This window comes from Zingiber officinale, chromosome 2A (genome assembly GCF_018446385.1).
Source record: "Zingiber officinale cultivar Zhangliang chromosome 2A, Zo_v1.1, whole genome shotgun sequence".
In the NCBI taxonomy this organism is placed as follows: domain Eukaryota; kingdom Viridiplantae; phylum Streptophyta; class Magnoliopsida; order Zingiberales; family Zingiberaceae; genus Zingiber; species Zingiber officinale.
Window position 1 is genome coordinate 138,338,866 of NC_055988.1, and position 27,839 is coordinate 138,366,704.

A 27,839-nucleotide genomic window follows, 5' to 3' on the forward strand; every position below is an offset into this window, starting at 1 on the left:
GGTAAGGTTGTGTTGGTTATTACGGGATAAAGTTACTACAATAGATAAGGGTCGATTCTTGGCAAAGTCGAACAAATAATTCTCTCCGCAGTCGCAAACTATAATTTTTCGATTTACCTCGTGAGACCAACTGTATGGGGCCGTTGGAGTGACGGATTCTACCTTTTGTTACAAAAGATGGAGTGCTGAGACCCATTACAGAATTTCAATAAAGCACACATCATCTGAGTCTTTCAAATATGTGACAGGATATTTTAACAATCCATTTGTTTGATGAGCTTGAAGTTTTCACCTCTTGATCTTTGCTGCAAAAATTAATAATATTTCCCATATTCTTCAATCTATATACATCATACATACAAATTAAAGGCCAAAATTCTGTAATTGATCATTGCTAGAAGAAAAGTTCCTCAAAATTCAAGGGAAAAAATTGTCACGAATGTGCTCAATAAGTTGCCAGAATTCTCAAGCGACTATGAAATAGATCTTCATATAAAAAAATGCCAAAGGGATCCCTCATATTAGTTTTGTTGGTTCGTTCTCTTTTGGTGCACTTGCTGTGGAAGTTTACGACAGTCCTTTGTCTTCCTGGTGCTCCAGTTGGAGGCTCTGCTATTGATGGAGAGTTGGTTGTTCCATTGAATGTGTCATTCCAAAGTAGGAATCCATTAAAGCCTATGCTACATAAAAAATCTTAGACTATCTACTTCACAGTTTCGATGTTAGTATACTGCCATGCTTTGTACCTTCAGTTCAATCTCTTTAGTTGCAAAATAAAAATCATGTTTCTGCCCAACCCTTGAGCCACTACCAAGTCAGGCTGCCAAAACTTGGGTTGATCATTCATCGAGTACATCTACTAACTTATAACCATATACATAACATCCAACAAACTGAAATAAACATATAGAAGGAAGATCACGACCGCTGACCAATTAACACCACTTCATTTTCTTGCTAAACCTAAAGCCCATGGGTAGGTTTATAAAGCTAATGCATCCAACTGAACAATGCATTGGAGTGAAAACTAGTAAAACTTTGGGAGCCCTGTGAAAAGGCTAACTAATGGCTGAATTGACTTTACCCGTCTACAGACTTGCACGAGGGCAGCGTTGCATATTCAAGCAAACCATAAAATTTCCCACATTTACAAAAGAATATCACTCTATACTACTCAATCCTTTTTATCAGAACGGTTTAGATTGAGGTTGAACCATTTCTTCTTACTTGACTTCTCTTTCCCATCAGAATTTGCATTCTCTACCGGGCTATCTGATCTGTCATCCTCGGTTGGAATTTTGCTGCTGCTACTAGTAACTCCACTGGAATTGACCAAAGTTCGCACAGTTGTAAAAGAGGATTGTATAATGTCTCTTTGTTTCAGCAACTCATCAACCTGGAGAAATATACATACATGAAACCAGTGAAATTCTGAAGCAAATGTTTTTTTTGTCAATTTATACATGGACATTGCGAGAAGATATACAGAGAGAGGATTGGGCGAATGAAAAGCAAAAAACAAAGAATAAGTGAAGGAGGCTAGTTCTATTACAAACTGATCATGAAGTGAAGGGCTTTTGCCTTGCATCACAAACAACACTTATGTGATACCCAGAAGCATTCACAAGATTTGGCAGTGTTAGAGCCTAGAGGGATTACAACTTAGGAAGTAACTGATTAATTATAAAACTACAATTTGTCCTCTTGATTACCTTCACCTGACTTGACTTTGAGATCAAATCCATGAGGCAAAGCAACTTCTAAAATCCATGTTCAAGCAACCAGGTGAGGCGACAAAGTAACTCTCAATTTCTACAACCAATGCACCTTGTGCATAATAATGAAAATAACTAAGATTTGGAACTTTGGAGGACATTAAGATTTATTGTCTTCATCTGAAACATGAGATTAAATCCACAAGGGAGGCAAAGTCTACGTAGCAGCTTCTAAAATCCATGTTCAAGCAACTTCACATCTCAGGCTAGCTCTGATAATTCTGTTTTCTACTCTGCGTGCACCATTGTGTAACCATACTAAGTGTGCTTTTGGTTCACATTAAGTGTAATTCTATTCCCTATAAATTCCTATAGAATGAACAATCCAATGTTTTGCTGCAAAAATAACATTGAATATTAATTCCTACAAAATTTTATTTCCCGATTTATAAGGAATAACTATTCCTTACTTTATATCATGAATAGCTATTCCTTATGCATCTCATCCTTAACATCTTTGACTTCACTTCTTTCTTTTAAAGATAAGTCTTTAGTAACTAAGAAGTTATTTACATTCAATGCTAGGGCGTAACTTTGAGCGCACTTGAGCAAATACTAAAGCATTCTTAAATGAATTTAGATGCCTAAATTCCTTTACTCCTCTTTCAGTAGTTTATTTGTTTCTAAAAATAAAACCTCAGCAATTAGACAGTCAATTAATCGATTGAATTAAAATTTTAATGTACTATAAAATGCACAACGTGCTTTGGCATGTGTTATAGTTGTCAAGATGAATTTTACTCATTTACCCCTCTTTCACATTAATTTGTCTACTTATTAATAAGATTATATCATTTAGACAGTTACACAAAATATTATTTTAACTCATTTTTCACTTCAATGAATGTCGAAATGAATTCATATAAGGTTTACTTTTATAATCTTCTTCCAATAACCTTATCTACTTTTAGAAAACAAAAAATAGCAATTAGATAAATATTAGAGTAACAAGTTACAAAAAATAACAAATATTATTTAAATTCATCTGGATGTGTGTTAAGGTGTGCCAAACCTTACTGAGTGATGAGTGTTGGCATTATACAATCCTCATTGGCATACTTAAGCACAGACGACACAGGAAAGATTACTCATGTAAATTTATATCCAGTTTCATTGATTTACTACAACAGTACTTTTGACCATACTATCTTGTATGCCATGAAATTTTAAACCATGCTACCACTATCTATTATTTATTAATTACAAATACATCCCAAATATAAATGACATTTACATTTATGTCCATAACAACAATCATGCACCAAAAGCCATAATAATGAAACATACCAAAAAAAAAAATGTGAGCTCCACACATAGTCAGTCAAAAAGATACATAGGCAAAAGAACCAAAAACTATTTAGGTAGAAACCAGTAGTAAAACATTATGCATTAACAAAAGATACATACAGATTGCCTTTCTTCGTTGTATTTGCTTGTCACTTCCTGAAAGCGTGCGAGTGCCTGCAAAACAAGAAGAATATCAAAGTTGATCACAAGTTACCTTTGTAGTCATGGACAAATAAAAAGAGTCCTACTTTTCTGTACTCTACTTCAAACTGGCGCAGATCGTTTCTTTTTGCTAAAATTTGAGCCTCAATCTCTTTAAGCTTCTCAGTGGTATCTTTATATGATGCAGCACAGATAGCTTCAATTGTATAGCTAGCAGATTTGAAAAAATTATCACCTGAAAGAACAATTCAGGTCAAATATCCAGAGGAAAACATATAGTAAACATGCACATAAGAACAAATAGCAATCCGAACCATAAACAGCAAATATGTGGGTTCCAGGTTTTAGTTCAGATACTTCACAAGGTTGAAGACCCTCCAACTTTTTGAAAAAAGCAGCCTCTGGATCTTTGGCCATTGCTAACTATTCAAAAAAGATAAAACATTCAAATGGTTTGGAATGCATCTACTGTCATTTATCATGATTAATAATGAATCATTTTCCTAGGAATGAAAGAGTTAACTCACTGCATTGACTGTTGAATCCATCCTATAAACTTGAAAATGTAGGAAGTACATTCCTACAGATGTTACCTTTCCAGTCTTTTCACTATCTTCCTGGTGATACAGAAAACTAAAATTATATAACCCTGGAGAAAAGCAATCGGTGCAGCATAAAGATAGATAGATCTATTTCAAATAAAAGTTATAACATCATCGCACTAAAGATACATAGACAATTATCTACGAGTTTTGGCCAAAACTCGAGTCCAAAATTTCAAAATATTGACATGGTCTGAACCAACGGAGTCCTAGAAATCTTTTAGTGGTATTGGTGAGTAAGTGGTATTGGTGAGTAAGTATGACAGACATAGGCCAAATTGTTTCAAGGTTGTGAAGATTTCAAAAACCGACCTCTCAATTTAGGCTGTGAAATCTAGATCTGAGGACGTGATTACACTCCCCAAAAGTAATGGTTATGGTTTTAAGCGATTCTGAGGTGAGTTTTGGCCAAAAACTTGTTGATGGTCCTATAGTGTTCAAAATTTTGACATGGTCTGAATCAGGAGAGTCTTAGAAACCCTTTGGTGGTGTTGGTGAATTGTCATTTCAAAAACCCACAACTCTCAATATATGTTGTGGTGTCTAGGTTTGAGGACATAGTTACACTCAAGAGGCTCCTAGGAATGTAATGGTCCTAAATTGAAGTGATTTTAAGGTTCTTAAGGTCATCAATGAGTTTTTGGCAAGAACTCATTAATGGTCCTACAATGTTCAGAATTTTAAAATCTTGACATAGTTTGAACCAGAAGAGTTCTAGGAACCCTTTGGTGGTGTTAATGAGTAAGTATGACAGGCCTAAGTCCTTTAATGAGCTTGTTAATGTCTTAAGGTTGTGAAGATTTCAAAAATCCATATCTCTCAATCTAGGTTGGGGAGTCTAGGTCTGAGAGTATGGTTACACTCAGGAGGCTGTAGAAGTGTAATGGTCGTAGTTTAAAGTACTTTTGAAGTTTTGACCAAAACCTCAGAAACACTTCAAAGCAAGTTCATAGAAGCTGTAGGTTTTTTAAATTGGCACAACTTTGAGATATTTTGAGGGTTGTGTAATGGTCCTATCACATAATTTTGAGGGATTTGAACATATTTGTTTGATTTACCTTTTGACTAAAATATTAATTTTCAATATCAAATATTTGAGTAGATATCATAGCATCTATGACTGTTCTGTCTTCAACAATGCTCCTAAATGTAAATGTCAGAAACACTATCGTTTCCACGTTGCATAGGTTATGCGGATCAATTTAATCATCTAGTCAGTTCTTCAACTAGAGCATTTGTCTCTAGTACGAGTATCTATCATAAGTGTGGATATAAGTGTCCAACATTGCTATATCTATAATTTTTGCATGTGGAAAAGTGTCCAAAATCACTATATTTATAAATTTTTGCTTGTGATCAAAAGAGATTTCAAGTGTCCACTCAAATTTGCCAATGTCATGTGCAAAGGAGTAGTGATGAGTCTGATTATCAAAGGTATTGAACTTAAGTTTCTTTGCTCGTCTCACCTCCTTTTTTCTCTCAATCCTCTATTGCTCCCTTACATCAACGAGTTAAATGAACATGTCAAGGGACATAAAGCTCAATAAAAATAGTGAAGATTTAACAAAAATCATAGATGAAAGATATAGAAATAGTAAGAGATATGAAAAATGAAAGTCAAATAGACACCAAATTATTTGAAAAAAATAAGATCCTCATGGATAAAATTGAATTTAGAGGATAAAAAAAAAGGTAAAACAACTCAAGGACCCATGCTATTAGAGTTTAAGATGGTTGATTTCGATATAAAGTCAACAGTAACACAAATCTAAACTTAGAATACCAAATATAGACCACATGCAGCTTCACAAAGTAAAATTACATCAAATCCTTGCATATCATCACATCTAACACTAAGTGATATTCATTTCAGATACGATAGCATAGGAATATTATCTTCTCAACAGCCAAAGGCAAAGTGTTGATATATATATATATATATAGTGTTTTAGACAATGATTGTAAGGACTTCAAGTCTATGACTAATCAAAGGAATGCCTCCTTTGTCCACAGCAAATTAACTGCTACAATTCCTCCTTTCTTATAGCCAATAAAACAAGCTCAATGACTTCAGTAAGATCAATAAGCATTCGTCATTAATTCTTTCAATATTTAACATAGCAAATATATGATTGGCATATTACTTTGTTTTTATAAAAGACGCAGAAAAGAAGAAAAAAGTGAAAATCACCTGTAAAGCCAGTCCATAACCACCATGTATTTCTTGCTCAAAGTAAAGTAACTATGTTGATAACAAAAAAACAGAAAGTTAGAGACATGGAAGCATCCAAGAAAAAAGAAGAAAAACTCTAAAAGAAATGAAGCATAAACAAATCCAAGTTATTTGTAGAATTCAATGTCCTTAGCCATCACCTTAAATTTACTTTGGGCAGCTGATGTTACTCGGATAACAACCCCTACTTGTGCTTGTTCCTCGTTGATTGTGACACTAAAAAAGTGAGCACATTGTTTATCAACCTACAACAGAAGCAACAGGAATAAGAAAAAATTTACATTCACAAGGAACAAAGTAACAAGAAAAAATTTACATTCACAAGGAACAAAGTAACAAACTAAAGTACCTTGCCATTTGATGATGTTCCAAGAGGAAGTGGTCTAACTGTGACAGTTCCATTTAGAGCTTCTTCAAGAACAGCAGCAGCAATCGTAGTTTTAATAGGAACTCCCAGCTTGCTATGAAAAGGAAATGCAAGCTTAGAGAGAGAATATTACACTGATAACCAAAAATATTTCAATATCACCTGAAAAGTGCTGCAAACATTGTATTTACAGTTCCAAGGTTGGACAGGTCAATCTCCATATTCATGTTCTCATTATCCAAAGCCTAAACCAATGAAAGAATGCACAGGTGTCAGTGTTTTGGGGGACTAAATGTGGGTGCATTTTAAAGTTTAAACAAATTTGCCACTGGCTGCAGAACAGGTAGTCAAAAGGAAAATAGGTCAATAGGATATCAATACAAAACAAAACGAAATAGTTACAAAATCTAGATGCAAAAAGACAGATCTTATACGTCAGCCAAGAAAAATCAGACTACCTAATCAATTCCTTAAAACAATCACATCAATGTATAACTAAAACAGAATATTAAGTTCATCACCATCTGATACCGCAGGGCAAGAATTTCAAAATCACTCAGCAAGGATTTATGTCAACCATAGCTGCTTGTAAGTCCATATATTGTGGTTCAAGGTACACTATTGATCCTGTTCGAACTAGAAATCAACAGACGCTGGGCACGTGGCGCTCCCTGGCTCGCTGATGTAGATCTCCGACTGGTGGCGCGATGCTCCGGCTAACCTGCACAGAAGTCGGGCCGGGAAGGGGGTTCCCGGCGACGACCCTCCGACGCTCAAGTCAGGTAAATTACGATGAACAAGGTGGTTCCCAAAGTCTCAGAGTATGTACCCAGAATCCTCTGTCGGTGAAACATGAGGTTCCTTATATAGAGCTGTGAAAGGTTTGGGCACGCGTACCAAGGTGCATAAGTGTCCTCTGTCCTATCCTAGGTATGCGGCTGTCAGAAAGCTTACCTGTCCTTTCCTAGGTACGCGGCTGTCAGAAAGTTTACCTGACCCATATCGCTACAGTCAAAGCATGCCCTCGATGGGACAGCAGAATCCCATGTCACAAGATTTGGAGCATGGCACACACGTGAAACCTACAGGTTGTCAAAGAAAGAAATCCTCTGGCCTTTTCCTTTGCTCCAAACTTGTAGTCCGAGCGGACAGATACCTAAACATCCGACCGGACATCCGCAGTGGTTTACTTGTGCTTTGTGGAGACTAACAAACAGGGGTGCTTTATGACTGCGGTCAGTCAAAGGTCACCTCGACGCCGGAGTCCCGATTTGACTGTGGTGCCTCCCAACTATAAGTGCAAGCCGCCGGACCCTCCGTACTCGATTCCATCGGCCGGCAGTCCAATCGGACCGGCCGTTTCCGTCCGTCCGGTCGGACCACACTCTCCTCCGGGTGGGCGGCCGTTCCGGTGACTTCCACTGGGCACTTTGCAAGAAGGGGAGCCCACTTACTACCGGATCACTTGCCTTCCTTCAAGTCTAGTCGAAGGAGGCGATAGTCCGATCGACTCGATCGTGAGTCTAGCCGAACGGCTCTTCCATGCTAATACTCTCCGCCCGGCCAGCGGCAGAGATATCCTTGAATGAATCAACGATGGCTTTCACGGATCTCCTCTTCTGCGCCAATCTTCGACATCAATGTCGATCATACCTTCATTAAATGCTCCGAATGATCGACCGCCACGTGGAGCAATGCCATCGTAGTACGGAGGCGGTTGCATGATATTTGATGTGACCAAGCAATTCAAATAAACGGCTAGATGTATGCATTGATTCCCGTGACTGGAGCCGATGCCTCACCCTATAAATTCTTCGCTTCCTTCTCGCCCACACGCCTCCGTTACCTCTACTGTTGCTCTCTCGCGTGGAGCTCCGGCGATCTTGTTGCCGCCTTCCGACGCCTCCGGCTCCTTTCCTCGATTCATCTCCCCTCAGAAGGTTTTAGATCTCTCCTCCTTCCTTTCCTAGATCTAATCCGTATTTCTTCCCTAGCTCGAGTCTTCAAATTCCATTCCTTCGCCTCGAACTTCCTTTTCGATTTATCCCGTCCGGATCATGGCCGCCTCTCCTCTCAAGAACAATCCCTAGGCCCACGGTATATATTACGCGATCCTGCTTCAACAACGGATTTTGATATATCCGACAATTTCAAATCCCGAGGATATCGGGTTCACTGGCCGGTCCCGCCGGCCACACAGACCGCCGGTGGTTTCGTGTTTCATGACCAATTTATCACGGCCCTCCACCCCTTTATCCTTGACGTCTGCAATTATTTCATGCTCGCCTAAGTTTAGTACCAAACACCTTCCGCCTCCTCTGCGTTGTCATTTTGTTTAAGATTCACAACATTCCCTCCGACCGGAGGTCTTCTTTATTTCTATTATCCCAAGCAGTCTGAGCCGGGCACCTATTTGTTTCAGGCTCGGCCTGGCTTGGTCTTTTTTGATAAACTGCCCTCTTCCAACAAACATTGGAAAGAGAACTACTTCTTTCTTCGTCTTCCCGGGCAGATCCCCTTTCGTACCAAATGGCAGGTCGGACCGCCTACCTCACCCGAGCTCAAGAAATTCAAGACCCGACCGGATTATCTTCACGCAGCAAATATACTAGCCGGTCTGAAGCTCGACATCAACAAACTTCTTCACGAGGGAGTGATGTACATATTGGGTTTAGACCTTCGGCCAGATTGCTTTCAATGAGGGCACTTGAATTGGTAATGAAATAATTCTCTTCACTCAGCAAGGACATCGCAAGACCCTTGATGGCCTGCAAGAAGGGGCAACTACCCTGCAAAAATGAAATTCAAACCCTTCTCGAGCTCTACAGTGCAGGCTGAATCGGCCGCTCAGGCCTCTTAACAACAGGCGGCCAGCGGAGCTACCCCCTCCAGGGAACCAACGACCCCCGAGGAAGGGTCCTTCGGGAGGAGGAACAGCCACTGCAAAAGAGGCGCCGGGTGGAGACTCCGCTGCGCTCGGCTACCTCCGCGGTCCAACCATCCGATCGGGCCGCCGTGGTCGCTAAAGGAAAGGAGCCTGTAGACATTTCGTCCGACGGTTTAGGCTTTTGCCGGGACTGGCGCTTCCTGCACTCTCCCCCGACAAGGAACTCAGGAGCCACCGTTCATCCATGCGACGATCCCGTCGACCTGCCGCTGCCGTCGTCACGATCAATTCTTCATCTTCCGATCAAGAGTTGCGTGGCCGACCGCCCACCGTGCCCGAGCACACCATTACTCAAAGGGCCCTCGCCGAGACGCTGGCCGACGCCGCGCCATGGCAACGATCCTCCTTAGCCAATGTACCACACGCAAGCTGCCACGGGTAAGTTTGTTGTTTTTCAAGTTTCGCTTAAATATTTCACCTCGCTTTTAACAACCGGCCTTCTTGCTTCGAGACGGGTGGAAGAGATAGCTTCACCATCAAGCATGGCGGACGAGGAGATAAGACAACTGGTGGGCGGTCCGAGCGGCTCCCAAGGCCCATCCTACTCCGAACTGCAAAGGTCAAGAGGGCTCAAACCTACTAGCTACCGAGCAGAAAACAACCGACCAAGCCCACGCCCTAGCCGAGTCCGAGCGACAGTCAAGTCGCCGACACAAAGATAACTCCGCCACCACTGAAGAACACACCATCTCCGATCCGAGAAGAAAACGCGGAGACCCGGCCCGGAGTCAAGATAAAGGAGCCGACGAGCACCGACGGAGAAGGCAGCCGACGCGGAGAAGATCAACGTCTGAACGAGGCCCTCACAAGCTCCTGTGCAACCTTCAAAGAATACCAGATGCCGAGCCGAGCCGAGTCGCCGCTCTCCGACAAAGCCACATCCGATCGCCCGAGTTCTCGGAGAAAATTTGCGAGCGGATGTACTCGCCGACTTCGCCATTACTACCACTACGACCTATCTGAAGCTTCTTCCCGAGTCCACCAATATTCCGGCCGGCGATCGTGGAGCTCCCGAGCAACATCCGAGGGACCCCACGACTACATCGAGTAATTCTTGTAATTTCCCGCAATACGAACTCAGACTTAGCCACTCGCCTAAGGTTTTAATTTTAATGAAATGCTTTCCTTCGTACTCTATCTTTTCAGACCGCTCCTTGCTAAAACTCAGATCGTCCGCCTGCCTTCTATCACATCATACCGGGCATTTATAATGGAAGGCGCGGCTCGATCTTTAACGACGGAGCTCGTCCGGATATTTATAGCCGGACGGCTCGATCTTTAACGACGAGCTCGCCGGTTCGGATATTTATAGCCGGACGGCGGCCTCGATCTTTAACGACGGAGCTCGCGGTTCGTCCGCCGGATTATTTATGACGCCCTGCCTCGATTTTAACGACGAGCTCGTCGCTGATATTTATAAATGACGGCGCTCGATCTTTAACGACGGAGCTCGCCGTCCGCCGGATTATTTATGACGCCGCTCTCGATTTTAACGACGAGCTCGCTCGGATATTTATACTCTCGATCTTTAACGACGGAGCTCGCCGGTTCATTATTAATATTATTACGCCTTTTATTCACCATGGATATTTATAGGACGGCGCGGCGATTTCGATTTTTAACGAATTTAAATGTGCTGATCATTTAATCATGCCTCGATTCATTTAAATTTCTGGGCTCTGGATATTTTTCATGATATTCTCGTCGATTTTAAATTCAGTCGTTGATTTAACTATCGATATTTATAATTTATTTATATTTTAACGACTGATATTTATGAGCGCGGCCTCGATCTTAACGACGGAGCTCGTCCGTCCGGATTATTTATGCGCCTCTCGATTTTAACGACTGAGCTCGCCGGATATTTATAACGGCGCCTCGATCTTAACGACTGAGCTCGTCGTCCGTCCGCTGGATTTGGCGCGCCTCTCGATTTTAACGACGGAGCTCGCCGACGCGGATATTTATGCGGCTCTCGATCTTTAACGACGGAGCTCGTCTCGGATTATTTATTGACGCCGCCCGTCTCTCGATTTTAACGACGGAGCTCGTCGGTCTTATAGCCGGCTCGATCTTTAACGACGGAGCTCGGCGGGTTTATAGACGCCGACTGCCTCTCGATTTTAACGACGGAGCTCGCCGGTTCGTCCGCCGGATTATTTATAGCCGGTCGATTTTACTCGACGGCTCGGATATTTATAGCCTCGATCTTTAACGACGGAGCTCGCCGGTTCGTCCGCCCGGATTATTGTACGCCTCTCGATTTTTAACGACGGAGCTCGATGGTATTCCGGCGCGGCCCTCGATCTTTAACGACGGAGCTCGCCGGTTCGTCCGCTCGGATTATTTATGGCCGCCGCCTCGTCTCTCGCTCCGATATTTTAATCGACGCGGCTCTCGATCTTTAACGACGGAGCTCGTCGGTTCGTCCGCCCTGATTATTTATAGACGCCGGCCCGTCTTAACGTCTGGGCTAGCGACCTTGGCCTTCCTTTCAGCAGAGGATACCCTGTGCTTTCATCTTTCTACTTCCTGCATCGCAAGTACATAAGCGACCCAAAAGTATATAAGTTTATATTTAGCGCACCTTTCACCCAACTCGAGAACGATTCATGGCCGAACGGCTCAGTGGTCTACTTCGTCAGCATTTTGGCTCGAATAAGTCGCCTCCGTCCGAACGGCACGGGGCCTCGCCTCGAGCTGCTCGACCCATTTACCTCCCCGAGCGGGCCTTCGCTCGAGCTGCTCGACCCATTTACCTCCCGCCGAGCGTCTCGATGATAATGCCTTATATTCGCTCTTTTCGACTTTTCATTCGCATTTCCAGAATCAATCGAAAACGCATACGATGATTTACACAGCACACCTTTCACCCCGTCCTAAGGCCGAGGTGGTTCGCGCCCACGGCCTATCTAGCTTCCCACCGTCCTCATCCTCCAAATAATACGCCGAGCGAGCTGATGATTTCAAGGACCCGCCCACCGAGCTTCAGTCACGACGCCGACCGGCTCGACTTTCTTCCGCACTGTCGCCACCGAACGATCCGGAACGACGCGTCGGTCAGTTTTGCTTCATTCGCCGACGATAAGCCATCACCGAACGGATGCTCGCACGCTCTTCGTCGACCAAATCCAGCCCATGTTTCTCCGCCGCCGCTTTCATCATAACATCGATCTGACTCGACGCCGACTTCAATCGGAACGACGGCCTCACCGCCAGATACCAAACGGAACAGCGTGACTCGTCCCTTCTTCGCGCTCGATGGCCCATAAACGCCGACTTCATCCGCCAACTTCCTCCCACGTGGTCGAGCCGAGCACACGAGATTTTGAGGATCTCCCGATTGACGTTGCTTTGGGGGTAAGCCACAGACGTGAAGTGTTGCTCGACGCCGTAGCTTTTGCACCAATCTTCCAAGACCTTCCCCGCCTTGTTGGAAACCAATCGGCGAGGGATACCGAACCTACATATGATGGATGAATTTCTTGACCATCCGCTCGGTGATCCTGGCTAGTGGCTCCACCCACTGGAGAAATAATCGACCGCCACTAGCAAATTTCCTCTGCCGGCCGCCATAGAAATGGACCCACAATATCCATTCCCATCGATCGAATCGGACACGAGACGGCTGATGCCTTCATCTCCTCCGCGGGTCGGAGCGTGATACTTCGCATGAAAGGCAAGTAGATACCGTCCGGCGTCTTCTTGTAAGGTCGGCCAAAAGTATCCACTAGCAAAATCTTCTTGGCTAGTGATCTTCCGCCTGATGTCCTCCGCACGATCCTCGATGTACCTCTTGGAGGATGTAAGCCGAGTCTTCCGAGCTCACACACTTCAATAGCGAGAGAAAGCCTTCTTGTAGAGCTAATCGCCGATGAGGGTGAACCGACCACCCTCCCGAGCAACTGGCTTCATCCCGACCGTGGTGGCTCCGAGCGAGGAACTCTACATGACGGGTGTCCTCCATTGCTTGAAACGCGAGGCCTTCCATCCGGTCGACGCGCCACCGAGATTTTTCAATCGTTGGTTCCGAACGGCGATCATAGAACTGCTAGTTCGCTAACCCATCGGCCGGTTCTCCGCTCGGGAATCTTCAATAAGGACCTCTGAAAGTAGCTTGAGTTTTTCAAAGGCTTCAGCAGTAGCTTAAGCGAACGCTGATTTCAAAGGTACCGAAGTCACGAGCGCCAACCGTGAATCCGAATAGAGTCACCCGACCGCCCCACATGCCGTGCCGTCAGAATCCGCCATGAGGGCCTCATACCGCTTCACTGTTGGTGGCTTTGTAGTCCAACCGGACGGATAGTGCATCTTTCTTCTCGAGGTGAGATCAAGAATATTCCAATCCCACTTCCGAGTCGAGTGGAAGACCCATCCACATATATCCTCCACAGAGCTTCCGGCCGCCTCGTGACTTCGGTCACAAAATCACCAAGGATCATCACGAGCGGGCTGATATTGGATGTCAAATTCACTTAGTTCTGTCCACTCACGAGCCGTCCGGACGCTCGGATTTAATAAAGACTCTCCCTAGTGGACTGTTTGTCGACAATGATGGTGTGAGCCAAGAAATACGGTCGGATGCCGAGCGGCTAGAATCAAAGCAAAGGCCAACTTCTCAGTCTTGTAACGAGATTCAGATCTTTTAAAACGTGGCTTAGAAAATACACCGGCTGCTCCTCGTCCTACAGCCTGCTCAGTTGACGACAGATACAGATAAAGTGACTCACCCCGATCGGCTTGGCAAGTATAGGCAGAGAATTCAGATATGTTTTCAATTCTCCGAACGCCGGTCACATTCCTCATCCCACTCGAACCTCGTAGCCTTGCGCAGGATCTTGAAGAATGGTAGGCTCCGGTTTTTGAGATGAATCGACAAAGCAGTTATCCGACCGGTTAACCTCTGACTTCCTTGTATTTGGAGGCGGCATGTCTTGCAGAGCTTTCACCTTGCTAGAGATGGCTTCAATTCCCCGCTCGGTCACTATATATCCCAAGAAACGCCCTCCCGAACAAGCATTTCGGGATTTAGCTGACTCCATATCAGAAGCGTTAAAGGTTTCTTCCACGTCCTCAAGAGATCGGCCTCGGAAGGATTTGATAAGAATGTCGCCCACATAAACTTCCAGATTCCGCCTGATCCGCTCCCCCAACACTTTGTTCATCAAGCGCCGATAGGTGGCCCAGATTCTTCAATCCGAACGGCATCACATCAGAGTACGCCGGCCACGGTTAACCTTTTCCCGATCTTCACGGCGAGCGGATTGTGATAGCCCGTAGGCGCCGAGCATGCAATTAATTCACAGGTAGTAGAGTCCACCAAACCGATCTATCCGGCAAAGGATAAAATCTGGGCATGCTTTGTTTAAGTCCCGAAGTCGATGCAACTCTCCACTGCCGCCCGCTTGAGACCAATACCACGTCAGCCCACCGGAACTGACCTCGCGATGTGGTACCTCAGAAGTTTCTCTACCGCCTGACGATGGCATTCGCTCGACCGAAATCTCTTTTCTCTCGCTTTCACCGCCGAGCGTCTGCGACATGCAACTCTCACGCCGCGTTAGGCTCGGCGAATTCCGGCAACTCATGTGTCGCCCGAAGACATCATGATTTTGTTGAGGCATCGATCGCCTTCTCCTTCGCTCTTCCTCCGCATCGAGGCGATAAAAGTCGTGGCCTCCGATCGGCCTGGATGGATCCGAACTTCCTCCTTTCATCATAAATTAAAGCAGGAGGTTTTATGGCGTGTACCTCGATTCGGGCGCCTTCCGAGCGGAACAAGCTTCCGCTCGGATCATCTCTATATAGCACCGCCGAGCTGCTAGCTGATCTCCACGCATTTCTCCTACTTTATCCTCCACGGGAATTTTATCTTCGGTGGAAGGTTGAGACAACCGCTCGGAATTCGCCGAGCGCCGGCCGTCCCAAATGACGTTGTGGGACGAGGGAGAGTCGACCACCACGAAGTTTATTGTCCTGGTCCTAGCGGCTCCTCTCCCAATGAGGTAGCCACCGGATCTGTCCGACCGACACCCGTAAACCCGTAGAGCGGGTCGTCGTGGCACTCGGCTCGATCAATTTGCAATGATCAAACGCTTCAATACGATGTCGACCGAGCTCCCTGTGTCAACAAATACGCGGTGAATGGTGTAATTGGCTATTACCGTCAGCACTTCTACTCCTCTAAGTCCCCGGTCCGAAAGTGATTTCCGTCCACTTGCCTCTTGGCTCACCCGATGGATCCGCATGCCGGACGCCCGCCTTTACGGCTCGGTTGGAATCTCCTCCGGCCGGCCCACCAGCTATGATGTCTCCCCCGGAAGTATTGCTCCTATTTTCCTCCTCCCGAGCGGACGGCCGCGACCGCCTCGACGCCCGCGATTCTCCCGCCTCGAGGTCTGCCGCCGATCGGTGCCACGCCCCTCGGTCCGGCGGCTCGAGTCCTACGCCTCCCAGCCGATGGGAGGCGACTGCCGCTCGCTTTCCGGAACAGGATCGACACAAAGGGAAGACTTCGCAATCCCTCGTGTTGTGCGATCCGTCTGTGGAAGGTGCGAACATGGGGTCCACCTCTTCGCTTCACGAGCGACCACTTCTTGACGCGCGATCCGGGCGCAGGATCGAATTGCCGCCCTCGGTCCTCCGGTGGTCACGAGCGGCGTCGCTTCCGCCTGACGCAGTGCGCCTACCGAGTTTTTCCGGCGGCCGCGCTTCTTCCACGCTTATATATTCGCTGGCCCGACGTAGCGCGATCATAATCTCGGGCGGCTTTACGAGCGGAAGAAGTCCCCATCCACAAGGCCTTGCGCGAAGGCATTCATCATCGCTCCGATGTGCCGTGGGGATATCCATCGCCACTTGGTCAATCAATATAACCTCGAGCGATTCTCTCCTGCTTGACGGGCGAATAAGTCGACACTTGTCTTTGATAACGCCGACCACCGGGCGGTGGTGGAGAAAGGCCGCTCGAATTCAAGCTAGTGATGGATCCGTCAGAACCTCCGAACCACCGTTGAGCGGATCCCGAGAGAGTGGTAAGAAAGACTTCAGACTTCACCCATCGTATCACGAGCGGTCATATCAAACTTACCGACGATCATCCGGTCCGCTGCTCCATCAGACTACGCCGATCGCGAGGCACGAGTCTTGGCAGAGGGTCTCGTAGAATAGCCTCCGAGAATCGGGCGATCGATCCGCCGGAGACGAGTCCGCCCGGAGCTTTTCCTTTTCGTCATCCCGCCTGAATTTCGTCAAGAAGAGCCTCTATCTCTTCGAGTTGGCTTCCGGGGTGCGAAATAAGGCCCGATGGAACGCGACGGTGGCGGAGGTGCTTCCGCCGCCACCGCACGCAGACGTTGCTGTTGCCCGCCGCTCGGCCGATGTTTTTGTCTTTGCTCCACTAGTTCGGCACCCTCATCTCGACCGAGCTTCGAGTTCTTCTGAAAGCGCCACCGCAGGCCCGCCCACCGCCCATCGCTTCTTGTTCGAACGCAGTGCGTTCCTGACGCGCCACCTGATCCTGCTCAACTAGAAATCAACAGACGGGCACGTGGCGCCCCCTGCTCGACGAGATCTCCGACCGTGGCGCGATGCTCCCGGCTAACTCAAGCAGAAGTCGGGCCGAAGGGGTTCCCGGCGACGACGCCAAGTCGTAAATTACGATGAACAAGGTGGCTCCCAAAGTCTCGTAGTACGCACTGTAATCCTCCGCTTGAAACCCGAGGTTCCTTATATAGAGTCAGTGAAAGGTTGGGCACGCCTGGTCCATAAGTGTCCTCCGTCCTATCCTAGGTACGCTCCGAAAGCTTACCGTCCTTTCCTAGGTACGCTACCGCCGAAAGTTTACCCGACCCATATCGCATACCAAAGCACGCCTCGACGGGACAAAGTAATCCCATGTCACAAGATTTGAGCACGGCACACACGTGAAACCCACAGTTGTCAAAGAAAGAAATCCTCCGGCCTTTTCCTTCGCTTCCAAACTCAGAGTCCGAGCGGATGATACCTAAACATCCGAACCGACATCCGCAGCGGGTTTACTCAGGCTGGAGACTAACAAACAGGGTGCTTTACGATCGCGGTCACAAAGGTCACCGGTCCACGACCTTTTAATCGAGGCGTCGAGCCCGATTTGAGGTGCCTCCCAACTATAAGTGCGAGCCGCCGGACCCTCCGGTACTCGATTCCATCGACCGGCCGACCGGCCGTCTACGACCGTCCGTCCGGTCGGACCACACTCTCCTCTGGGTGGGCGGCTGTTCCGGTGACTTCCACTTGGCGTTGACTTTGCAAGAAAAGGGGGGGGGGCCACTCTTACTACCGGATCAACTATGTAGGGTAAAGCTTGGTTTGTATAAGCAAAATCCTACCTAGATGAACGTCCTAATTGAAGTTCACTGACTTCAAGACAACCATTTAGTAGAATAGGCCCACATAAGGAACCCAGCCACTCAACTATCAAAAAATTAGACACCTGAGTTTTGAATTGGAAGGAGAATAAGAAAATGAGAGAAGAGATAAACAATGGAGAGGTAGAGAAACAAAAAGATAATTAGGTTAAATTAGATAATCACTACAAAGTTCCATACATCAAGGGAACACTGTTCCTCTGCATGTGAGATGTGGATTAGATAAAGAGACATAAGGAAGAACAATAAGTTTGGAAGGGATTGCAAGGAGAAAACAGCAGAGAGGTACAGAAGATGGCAAAGAAGAAAAAGAGTTCTGCTAAGCTTATCCAAAAGTAGTTAAAGAAGAATGCAATTATATATAGAGAGAAGATAAAGATACATATAACAATAACAACAACAACCAAACCTTATCCCACTAGGTGAGGTCGGCTATATGGATCCTTTTACGTCATTGAGCTCTATCTCCAATTATACTATCATCTATATTTAAATAAAATTTATCTTGGTTTATCGTGGCTAACCAAGTCTTTTTTGGTCTTCCTCTTCCTCGTTTGATATGCGTGTTTGTCATAGTTTCACATCGCCTAACTGGAGCATTTATTGGTAGTTAAGTATATGCCCGTACTATCTTAAACGCGTCTCTCGGAGTTTTCCCAACTCCGACTTTTTCTCTAATGCACTCATTCTTATTTTATCCATTCTCATATGTCCACACATCCACCTTAACATCCCCATCTCTGCAACTCGCATCTTCTGCTTATATGCTCGAGTCATAGGCGAACATTCAACTTCATACAACATAGCAGGTCTAACTACGATTTTGTAGAATTTTCTTTTAAGTTTTAGTGGTGCTTTACGGTCACACAAAACACCCAACGCTCTCCTCCATTTCAACCATCCTGCTTGTATTCTATGTAAGATATCTCTCTCAATCCCTCCATCATTTTACAAAAATAATCCTAAATATCTAAACCTCTTGGTTCCGGACAACTCGTTGTCTCCTATCTTAACAATTGTCTCATTATATTTAATATTACTAAACTTAAATTCCATATATTCTGTCTTTAGTCTATTAAGCCTTTTAATCTTTACCTTCTAGTTTCCCGCCAAGTTTCTAGTTTAATATTTATTCTTTCACGTGTTTTATCTACCAAAATAATATCATCTGCAAACAACATACACCACGGTAATGTGTCTTGAATATGTGTAGTGAGTTCGTTCATAATTAATGTTAGAGCTGATCCTTGATGTAACCCTATCTTTATTGAAAATACTTCAGTTACTCTGCCTGAAGTCTTTACTATAGTCGTTATATCCTCGTATATATCCTTAATTAGTTCAATATATGTTACACCAACATCTTTCTTTTCTAGAATTCTCCATATAATTTCTCTTGGGACTCTATCATAAACTTTTTCTAAGTCAATAATACCATGTGCAAATCTTATTTTTGCTCTCGATATTTTTCAATTAATTGTCTAAGAAGATGTATAGCTTATATTGTCAACCTTCCAAGCACGAACCCAAATTGATTTTCGATCACCGTGGTCACCTTCCTTAATCTTTTTTCTATTACTTTTTCCCAAAGTTTCATGGTATGACTCTTTTAATACCCCTATAATTTACACAATTTTGTATGTCTCCCTTGTTCTTATATAAGGGAACTAGAGTACTTATCCTCCATTAATCAGACTTTTTTTTATTTTCAATATCATGTTAAATAATTTCATAAGTTATTCAATACCTTATTTCCCTAGGTATTTCCATACCTCAATAAGAATATCATCTGGTCCAACGAGTTTTCCATTGTGCATCCCATTTAAAACTTGTTCTACTTTTGAAGTTTGAACTCTACGATAAAAATTTAAATTTCTATGCTCCTTTGAGCTACTTAAATTATCTAAGTTAAGTTGATCACCTAAACCTTCATTAAAAAGTTAATAAAAATACCTCTTCCATGGCTCTTTTATTTCTCCCTCGTTTACTAGTACCCTATTACATTTATTTTTAATATATTTTATTTGGATAAGATCTCTTGTCTTTCTTTTTCTCACTTTAGCTATGTTATAAATATCTCTTTCCCCTTCTTTTGTATCCGATTTTTGATATAATCATTCAAAAGTTTCATTCTTTGCTTTATTCATTGCTCTCTTAGCTTCTTTCTTGGCTATTATATATTTTTTGTAGGTTTTTTCGTTCTTACAAATATATAATTCCTTATAAGCTATTGATTTTTCCTTCACTTTCTCTTGTACTTTCTCATTCCACCACCAAGATTCCTTACTTAATGATGTATGTCCCTTTGACTCACCGAGTACACTCTTAGCTACTATTTTCAACTTTGATACCATTTTATCCCATATTATATTAAAATCATCGTATATTTCACCTAATGCTTGTACTCCTACTTTCTCCTTGAATAAATTTTGTTTCCCATCCTTTAACTTCCACCACTTAATTCTAGGAGTCGTATATATTTTCTTTCTATTGATATTATGCTTGACGCGTATATCCAACACTACTAACTTATGTTGGGTAGTTATGCTTTCTTGGATGACCTTGCAATCTTTATAAATTTTTCTATCCTTCTTCCTAACCATAAGAAAGTTAATTTGCGATTTATTATTCTCACATTTGAACGTGACTAAGTGTTCTTCTTTTTTCTTAAAAAACGTATTAGCTAATATAAGGTTATGTGCTATCGTAAAATCTAATATAGTTTTCCCTTCCTCATTTCTTGTTCCAAACCCATAACCCCCATATACCCTTTCATATTTCTCATTTTTACTCCGACATGCCCATTTAGATCACCTCCTATTAAAATAATTTCATTTAGCGGAATGTTTTGTAATATTTCATTCAAGTCGTCCCAAAATCTTGATTTGGTAGCTTCATCTAATCCTACTTGCGATGCATATACGCTAATTATGTTCATAGTTTCTTTCGTCACTATTATCTTAAGGGTTATAATTCTATCCGCTTTTCTAACTACTTCTACAATCTCATCCTTTAACGAACTATCTACAATAATATCCACTCCATTTCTTGCTTTACTCTTTCCTGTGTATCATAACTTAAAATCCGAGTTCTCTATCAGTTTTGCCTTCTTGCCTACCCATTTTGTCTCTTGTATACACAAAATACTAATTCTTCTCCTAATCATCGTATCTACTACTTCCATTGATTTACCAGTGAGGGTTCCTATGTTTCATGTTCCAAATCTTAGATTATTAGTTTTCCTATCATATTTATTCTTATCCAACCTATGGTATAAGTATGTGAGTCTGTGACTTAAGCTGTAGCCAATCCATGAGGGGGAAAAGCTAGGTTAGGTCGTTTCTTAGGTAATCTATTTTTTGAGGAACCAGTTTGAACCGATTCTCACCATAAGCATTGATAACATTAATAAACTTCCACAACCCAGTGGGGGTAATTGTGAACTGCCCATATTGATATACATGGAACAGGCACTCAGTAACTATACATATTTGTGTTTAGTTATATCCATGTGAGAAAAGGAAAAATACATCATTGAATATTATATCTGAGGTATTGGTTCCCTAGTTCTATCTGCCATTATATTTGTAATACAGCTAAGTAATATATAAACTCTTTCAACGCTAGATGAAAGAACTAGTCCACTAACTCGATAGTCGAACCAAAATGCTTAAGACCAAGTTTATATCAGTACACATTTAAACTTTATAAACACCTCAGATTGGCTCACAATATCCATGTTAAACTAAATTGAAATGTCACAAGCTTTTCCAACTATATAATTTCAGTGAATGACACATAAGTTGGCCCAAAATGTTTAACCCCATGTGTTAGTGGTAATTTAATAACTATGACTTCCCATGTGGGATAAAACTAGGGTGTTATATGCTTGCAATTTTAATAAGAGACTTAAAACTACTTAAACACTGCATTAGTGCTGAAATCATTAGGGCCATTACTGAAAAGATAATTACCTCAAAACCAGCAGAATCATAGTGTCTTCTTTTCTCTGGATCTGATAGGATACTATAAGAATATGCAACTTCCTTGAAAAGTTCTGATGCTTCAGGATTGCTTGTGTTTTTATCAGGATGATACCTATATGTATAAGAAATTAAAACTTAGTACAATCTAAGTAGATAAAGGTATGCAATTGCTAATCACTATGACTACATCATATACTGGTATTGCAGACTAGGCAAGAAACTAAAATAGTATCAACAAAGAACATAGATAGGTAAGCTATGAGGCAAGAAATACATTAATGCAAACTAGGAATTTAAATTATTTAATTTTTAAAAATTTTAGATTTTGTCAAAGATTATTTTTGATTAATTATCTTGATTAAGAGGATAAGTTATTTAAGGTAGTCTCTAAATTGGGCAATTGTCTTATCAGGAGTTATTATGAGTGTAGTATAATTTCATAAATTTAGTTTTTGTTTTTATGCGAGTTGATTTATTTAAAATCTAGTTTGAATGGGTCTTTTAGGAATATGATTATTACTTTTTTTAAAAAATTATTTTAGTTTATTTTCAATTTTATATGGGTTAGTCTTTAAAAATGACCTCAATCCTAATTCCTCTGCATACAACCCCTGCTTCCTCCTATGAAGCAGAATTTATTTGTTTGTTCATCTCATCTCCCTCACAACCAAATCACCCCCTGCCTCCTCCTTGACGCCTCCTCCTTTGAGAAGACTTTTTTCTTTCCCTGTCATGCTCCATCTCCTGGACAAGTCCGAAAGGTGCAGTAGTTTTTTTTTTTTTTTGGGCATCTGCAGCGACTCCAGACAACCAACTCTCCTCAACAGGCTCGATGTCTTCTTTCACTAACAAGAACCACCTGCAACAATGGTATCTTACACACCTAAACTAATTCCATGTTGGCCTAAAGTAGCATTGAGTTGCACCAAAACTTCCCTACCCACCTACGACAGTGTCATGTGCACCCCTAGAGTTTTAATTACATCTCAGCCATAAGGTGCCAAATTGGGAAATTAGTTCCTCGGGTTCGACCATCTTATTTAACAATTTAGCAATATAACTTGAATTAAAAAAAAATGTGGAACCGCCACATCAACGACCCCCCTAGAGCTGGTCCCACGGATATGGAGGGAGGTAAATGCAGGTAACTTGAATTAAGTATGTATTTCATGTTGATGTTTCAATTGTGCAAGTTTAGTCATGCTAGATGATCTTGCTCTTGAAAACAAGTAGCTCAAATAATGTGAGATTGGACTTGAGAGCAGATAGCTCAAATCAAGTGGTTTGGAGCTTGAGGGCAGGTAGCCCAAATCAAGGAAGAGCTAGAAGACCTCAAGGACCAGCAGCCCAAATCGAGGAGATGCTCAAACAATTCAAGAGTGGGTAGCCTAAATCAAGAAGGAGCTTGAAGGCCTCGGGCACAAGTAGTCTAGATAAAAAAAAAAACACTCAGACGATTTAATAGGTAACTCAAATCGATGAGGTGATAAGACAACTTGAGGGCGAGTAGCCTGGATTGAGAAGTTAAAAGACTTGAAGACTATGTATTGTGATTATGGTGTTGCAATATTGGGTTTTTTTGTTGGTATGCCAAACATAGGGATGTGTGATTGACTGTATAGTAGATGAGCTACTTAAGGTTTCATTGTTAAAGCATTTCAACTATGAGAAGTGCGCAAGTCATGTATGTCAACTTATTTAAGCCTCTAAACTTACAACAAGTTGTAAATGAAGAGGTTTTCCTATAGCCTAGTTGAATGGAAGAAGGGTTTTCAAGTTGATTGAAAGCAGGCTAATCAACTAGTAAGAGTTTGCAGTCGAATGAATGAGCTTACTCAACTAGAAAATTATCTGTTGACTACTAAAAACCCTTACTCAATCAACTAAAAAAGTGTCTAAAGAGTGAATGTGGGGCCAAAGGTTTAATAGCTCATGAACTTTTGAACATTAAGAACACAAGAAAAGCCAATACTTTTGTGCTTATTATGATCAAGTGCTCAAATAAATCCAAGAGCATAGAGCAAGATTAAAGTCTTCATAATTCCCCTCTTCTTTTCTTCCATTCTTATGTTTAAAGAGAGGGTTGTTCACCTATTCTTATGTGAGGCGTATTTTGAGTGGATTGCGGGTCGTGCACCCTAACCATGTATGTATATGTGCATACACATGATGCATTTTGTTACAAGTAGATTGCAGGTCATTGCATCCTTCTGGGGTGGGTTGTAGGTTGCTCACCCTTATCTGACAATTATATATGATGTGTTTTTCATATCAAGTGGATTGTGGATTGTTAACCTTTGTTTATATGACACATCCTTGATGGGTGAATTGCAAGACGATCACCCATTTAATAAATTATGTTGAATTTTTAGAAAAAATAAGACTATAATGTGTGTAATATTGAAAAAGAGAAAATAAGAAGAACTAATGAAATTAATTAAGAAGTGAATAAAAGACAAATAATAAGAAAGAGTAATAATCAAATTGTGCTCAAGAATATGAAAACATAAACTATCAATTATGTTATTGCCCTCTTTGATTTTGTTTTTATGCACTTCTTTTCTTTCTCCACTTTGCACTATGTGCTCACTCTCTTTTTCCCTTTGACCTCTAGATTTGCAAACTCAGGTGATTTTTGAGGTTTCATCAATATGACGGATGGTTGCTCAAAGATGCTCAACAATAATATTGGAGACAAGTCGGTTAAATTTATTTCTTTTATTGCATAGATTATTACTTTACGCATTTTGGTATTTTGATACTTTAATGTTTTCATTTCATTGTTAGCATGAGGTTAGTTTGTCAGTCGTGATATGGGTACAACAGGGTCATTGTATTAAGACAAACATCATGTCAACTTTCTACATCATTTAATAAATTATTGTGTATTCATGTTTGTAGATGCACCCTTAGGCGTATTATTTGTAGTTTTTGATCCAGTGATGAATATTGTCTGAGTAGGGAGGCTATCTCTCATATAGGGATGGAAGCCTTCGGGTCATGATAGTCCCACTTTGAACACACATTAAAGGGGTACCTATATTCTGAAATTCCCTTGTCCCACGTTATTATAGCAGCTTTAGCGAAATTTGCTCTTCGACATGAAGCAATTGGATCTGCTTTGACCAAAGTTGTTTTAAGCAATTTTGGTCAACTGCTCTGTTTTGTAGCAATAAAACTACTTGAATAATATTTATTAGCTTTTACCGAGTTGGACCAATTTGACCAAATTAGAGCAGTTTTAACCGTTATTTAAGCAATTTTGACCAACGTTAATACAATTTTGGGTTTTGATTATAATTACTTAGTAATTTTGAGCATGTTAGAGCAACTTTGGCCGAAGCTATTGCAATATAGTTGTATCAAGAGTATTTTCGGAATAGGGGTGCCTTTTGATATTTTAAAGTAGGGCACTCTTTTGATGATAATGATAACAATGGGCACCCTTTTGATTTTCTATCAATTATCTTCTTACTCAAGAACATGAATTGGCTGAAGCTATTGCAATATAGTTGAATCAAGAGTATTTTTTGAATAGGGAGGGAGTGCCCTTTTGATGTTTTAAAGTGGGGCAGTCTTTTGATGATAATGATAACAAGGGGCTCCCTTTTGATTTTCTGTCAATAATCTTCTTATTCAAGAACTTGAATTGTCTCAAAATTGTTATAAGAACATTCTTGTCCAATTTATTTAGTCATGTTATGAGAAAACATAATTTTAATGTATGCTTATTTTCCTTAACAACCTATTTAATCATTGATTCAGTTGACATAAAACTCTTACTAGCTACATTCAAACCTCTATGTTTGCATGGACACAATGTTGTAGGTCATGCGTATGCACTTTTTGGTGTAAATGGATTTATCCTCGGCATTCTCATTTCCCCAACTTATGACTATTATAGCAATACAGACATCATCCTAGCTCATAATAAATCAAGATGTTTTCCTATTCATTGAAAGTGAAGACCAAAAAGAAAGAAAATAAAATCGGAATATAATTCTTAAATAACTAAAAGCATAAAGAAAATATAAGATCAAGTTTAGTAATAAAAAATTTCTATTTTCGGTTTGTAGTTTCTAGAAAATAAAATAAATCTATTAAAAATTGAAAGGAGAAAAAAAATCACCTCTAACAAATGTAAATGTGTCAAAAATGTTAAGTTCTAAGTATTTACTTTATTTACCTTTTTAATTTTTAAATTCTTTCTAAGAAGCAAAAAAGTGTTTAGCAAATCTTTTGAACCAAATAAGGCTCCTCAATCATGGGAAGAAACAATAACCAAACAAAGAGAATAAAAAAAATGCATGTTAAACAATTGCAATTGTTCGGTTTTAATTCTTCAAGAACTAGGAGAAAGAAAAAATAGCAACTTCTTAATCATTGGAAGGAACAATAACCAAAGAAAGATGATGAAAAAAAAAAACATGTTATGCAATTGCAATTGTTCCTTATGCTTAGAAACAACAAATAAAGCTTACAATTAAATTCTCCTTGGCTGGGGAAATAATGCAACCTGGGAATTTAATTTTAAAACTTTTGTTTAAGGTTATTTTAAAATAGATAATTATCTTATTAAGATCCTAGAATAAATTGTTAGAACTTTGATTTCATTATGTTTCTTTCCTAATTTGCAATTTAGATTACTTCTTGATTTGATTGAGTGAGGATTATTTATTTTCTTGATTATTTTTAATTCATTTCCATATTTTTAAGATTGGAATCTTTAAAAGAGACTCTAATCCCCAAGTTAAAAAAATCATTTTTGCATAATAAAATTTCTCTTCGTGAGTCTTAATTCTATGAGATCATTTATTTCCTATTGTGGGATTGTTTATTTGTTGATTGTGTTATATCGTGGTATTAGATCTCTCCCTGTGAGTGTTGATCCACTTCCATACTAGTCACAAGTTAAGAGTTTCTTAAAAAGTGTGTAAGATAGACCAAAGGAAAAAATTAGAGACATGAAAGAGGATTGCTATTGGTTGCTATTGGAGTACAATAATTGTTTGCAAATACCATACTACTGGATGCAAGTAAACAAGGGCATCCATCTACCAACATGTTACTACTATAGTGATCTTAGTTTTAGTTATCGTGATCATTTAAGTAACTTGAGTCATTCCATAACCATAACAGATTTGAAGTTTTCTACAATACAACCACATCAATGTCCAAAAGTCACTTCACCAAACAAAACCAATGGAATTCAAAGAATATTTTCTTAATAATGTTATTTTACTAAGATTTTTCTTCCTATAGAAATCTCCATGTGTGCATAGATTATGAAATGTCACCAGGACATTAGTTGAATCAGACTTTGAAAGAAACTGAGAAAAACAAAACTTGTGATACCTATCACCAAGCAAGAACAAACTTGTTATTTGATCATAGTACAACTAGATCTAAGGGATGAAAAACATCCTTTTTCCCTTGCTTATTTATTTAATCTTGAGCTAGAACAATACTTCATGCACAAAAATTCCCACGCAATTGCAACTATTCTCCTACTAAAAAACAACACAAAACCTGTTATAAAGGAATGCCTTGAAGGATGAGAAAGGTAAGGGGAAAAGATTCATACTTGAGTGCAAGCTTTCTATACGCAGATTTGATCTCCTGGTCAGATGAATCTCTCGAGACACACAGCACCTCATAGGGATCTCGGCGGACAGCGGGAGCCGAAGGGCCTTCCAACTTCCCCGAGGCCATCTTCCCCGGCCAGTCCTCCTTAAATTTCAACCTATCTCCAACACTCACTCCCGTCGCTGCCAATTGGTCACCCTTAAGCTAAATCACCATAATCCAAGAGGGTCCAAACTGGGTCTACGATATTCCAACTCCCCGATCTTATAAGAACAGATTCTACACCAAAATCCTCCAATGTTAATCGGATGCCAAAATCCCTTCCTCATCAAGTTAATCTACCGATCGATCGATCGGTCTCAGGGATTCATGGGATCGAAGAGCTCGAAGCCGGTGGCGTCCGATGTGGAATCCCAGGAGACCAGAGACGAAGCAATGGAAAATGGAAAATGGAAAATGAGAATTTTCAGTACGCATCTTCCCGAT

At 41.6% G+C, this 27,839-nt stretch overlaps 1 protein-coding gene across 1 annotated transcript; it reads right to left on the reverse strand.

The window, feature by feature from the left end:
- Positions 1-830: 830 nt before the first annotated feature.
- Positions 831-27,821, reverse strand: LOC122042428 (chaperone protein dnaJ 15-like). The gene is made up of 11 exons (XM_042602545.1): positions 27,352-27,821; positions 21,756-21,879; positions 6,589-6,671; positions 6,409-6,520; positions 6,200-6,304; positions 6,018-6,068; positions 3,752-3,841; positions 3,539-3,647; positions 3,311-3,459; positions 3,183-3,236; positions 831-1,396 (listed from the first exon to the last, which is right to left on the reverse strand). The coding sequence occupies exons 1-11, from the start codon at positions 27,477-27,479 to the stop codon at positions 1,175-1,177; spliced, it is 1,227 nt and encodes a 408-aa protein (XP_042458479.1). The 5' UTR covers positions 27,480-27,821; the 3' UTR covers positions 831-1,174.
- Positions 27,822-27,839: the final 18 nt, after the last annotated feature.

What these genes read in the sequence shown, in the direction of transcription:
- LOC122042428 (XM_042602545.1), bottom strand. Translation starts at nt 27,479, where the DNA reads ATGGCCTCGGGGAAGTTGGAAGGCCCTTCGGCTCCCGCTGTCCGCCGA. An exon ending in CTGCCCAAAGTAAATTTAAG is followed by an intron (nt 6,069 to 6,199) that starts GTGATGGCTAAG and finishes TTATCAACATAG; the next exon opens with TTACTTTACTTTGAGCAAGA. An exon ending in GTTATGGACTGGCTTTACAG is followed by an intron (nt 3,842 to 6,017) that starts GTGATTTTCACT and finishes CTGTATCACCAG; the next exon opens with GAAGATAGTGAAAAGACTGG.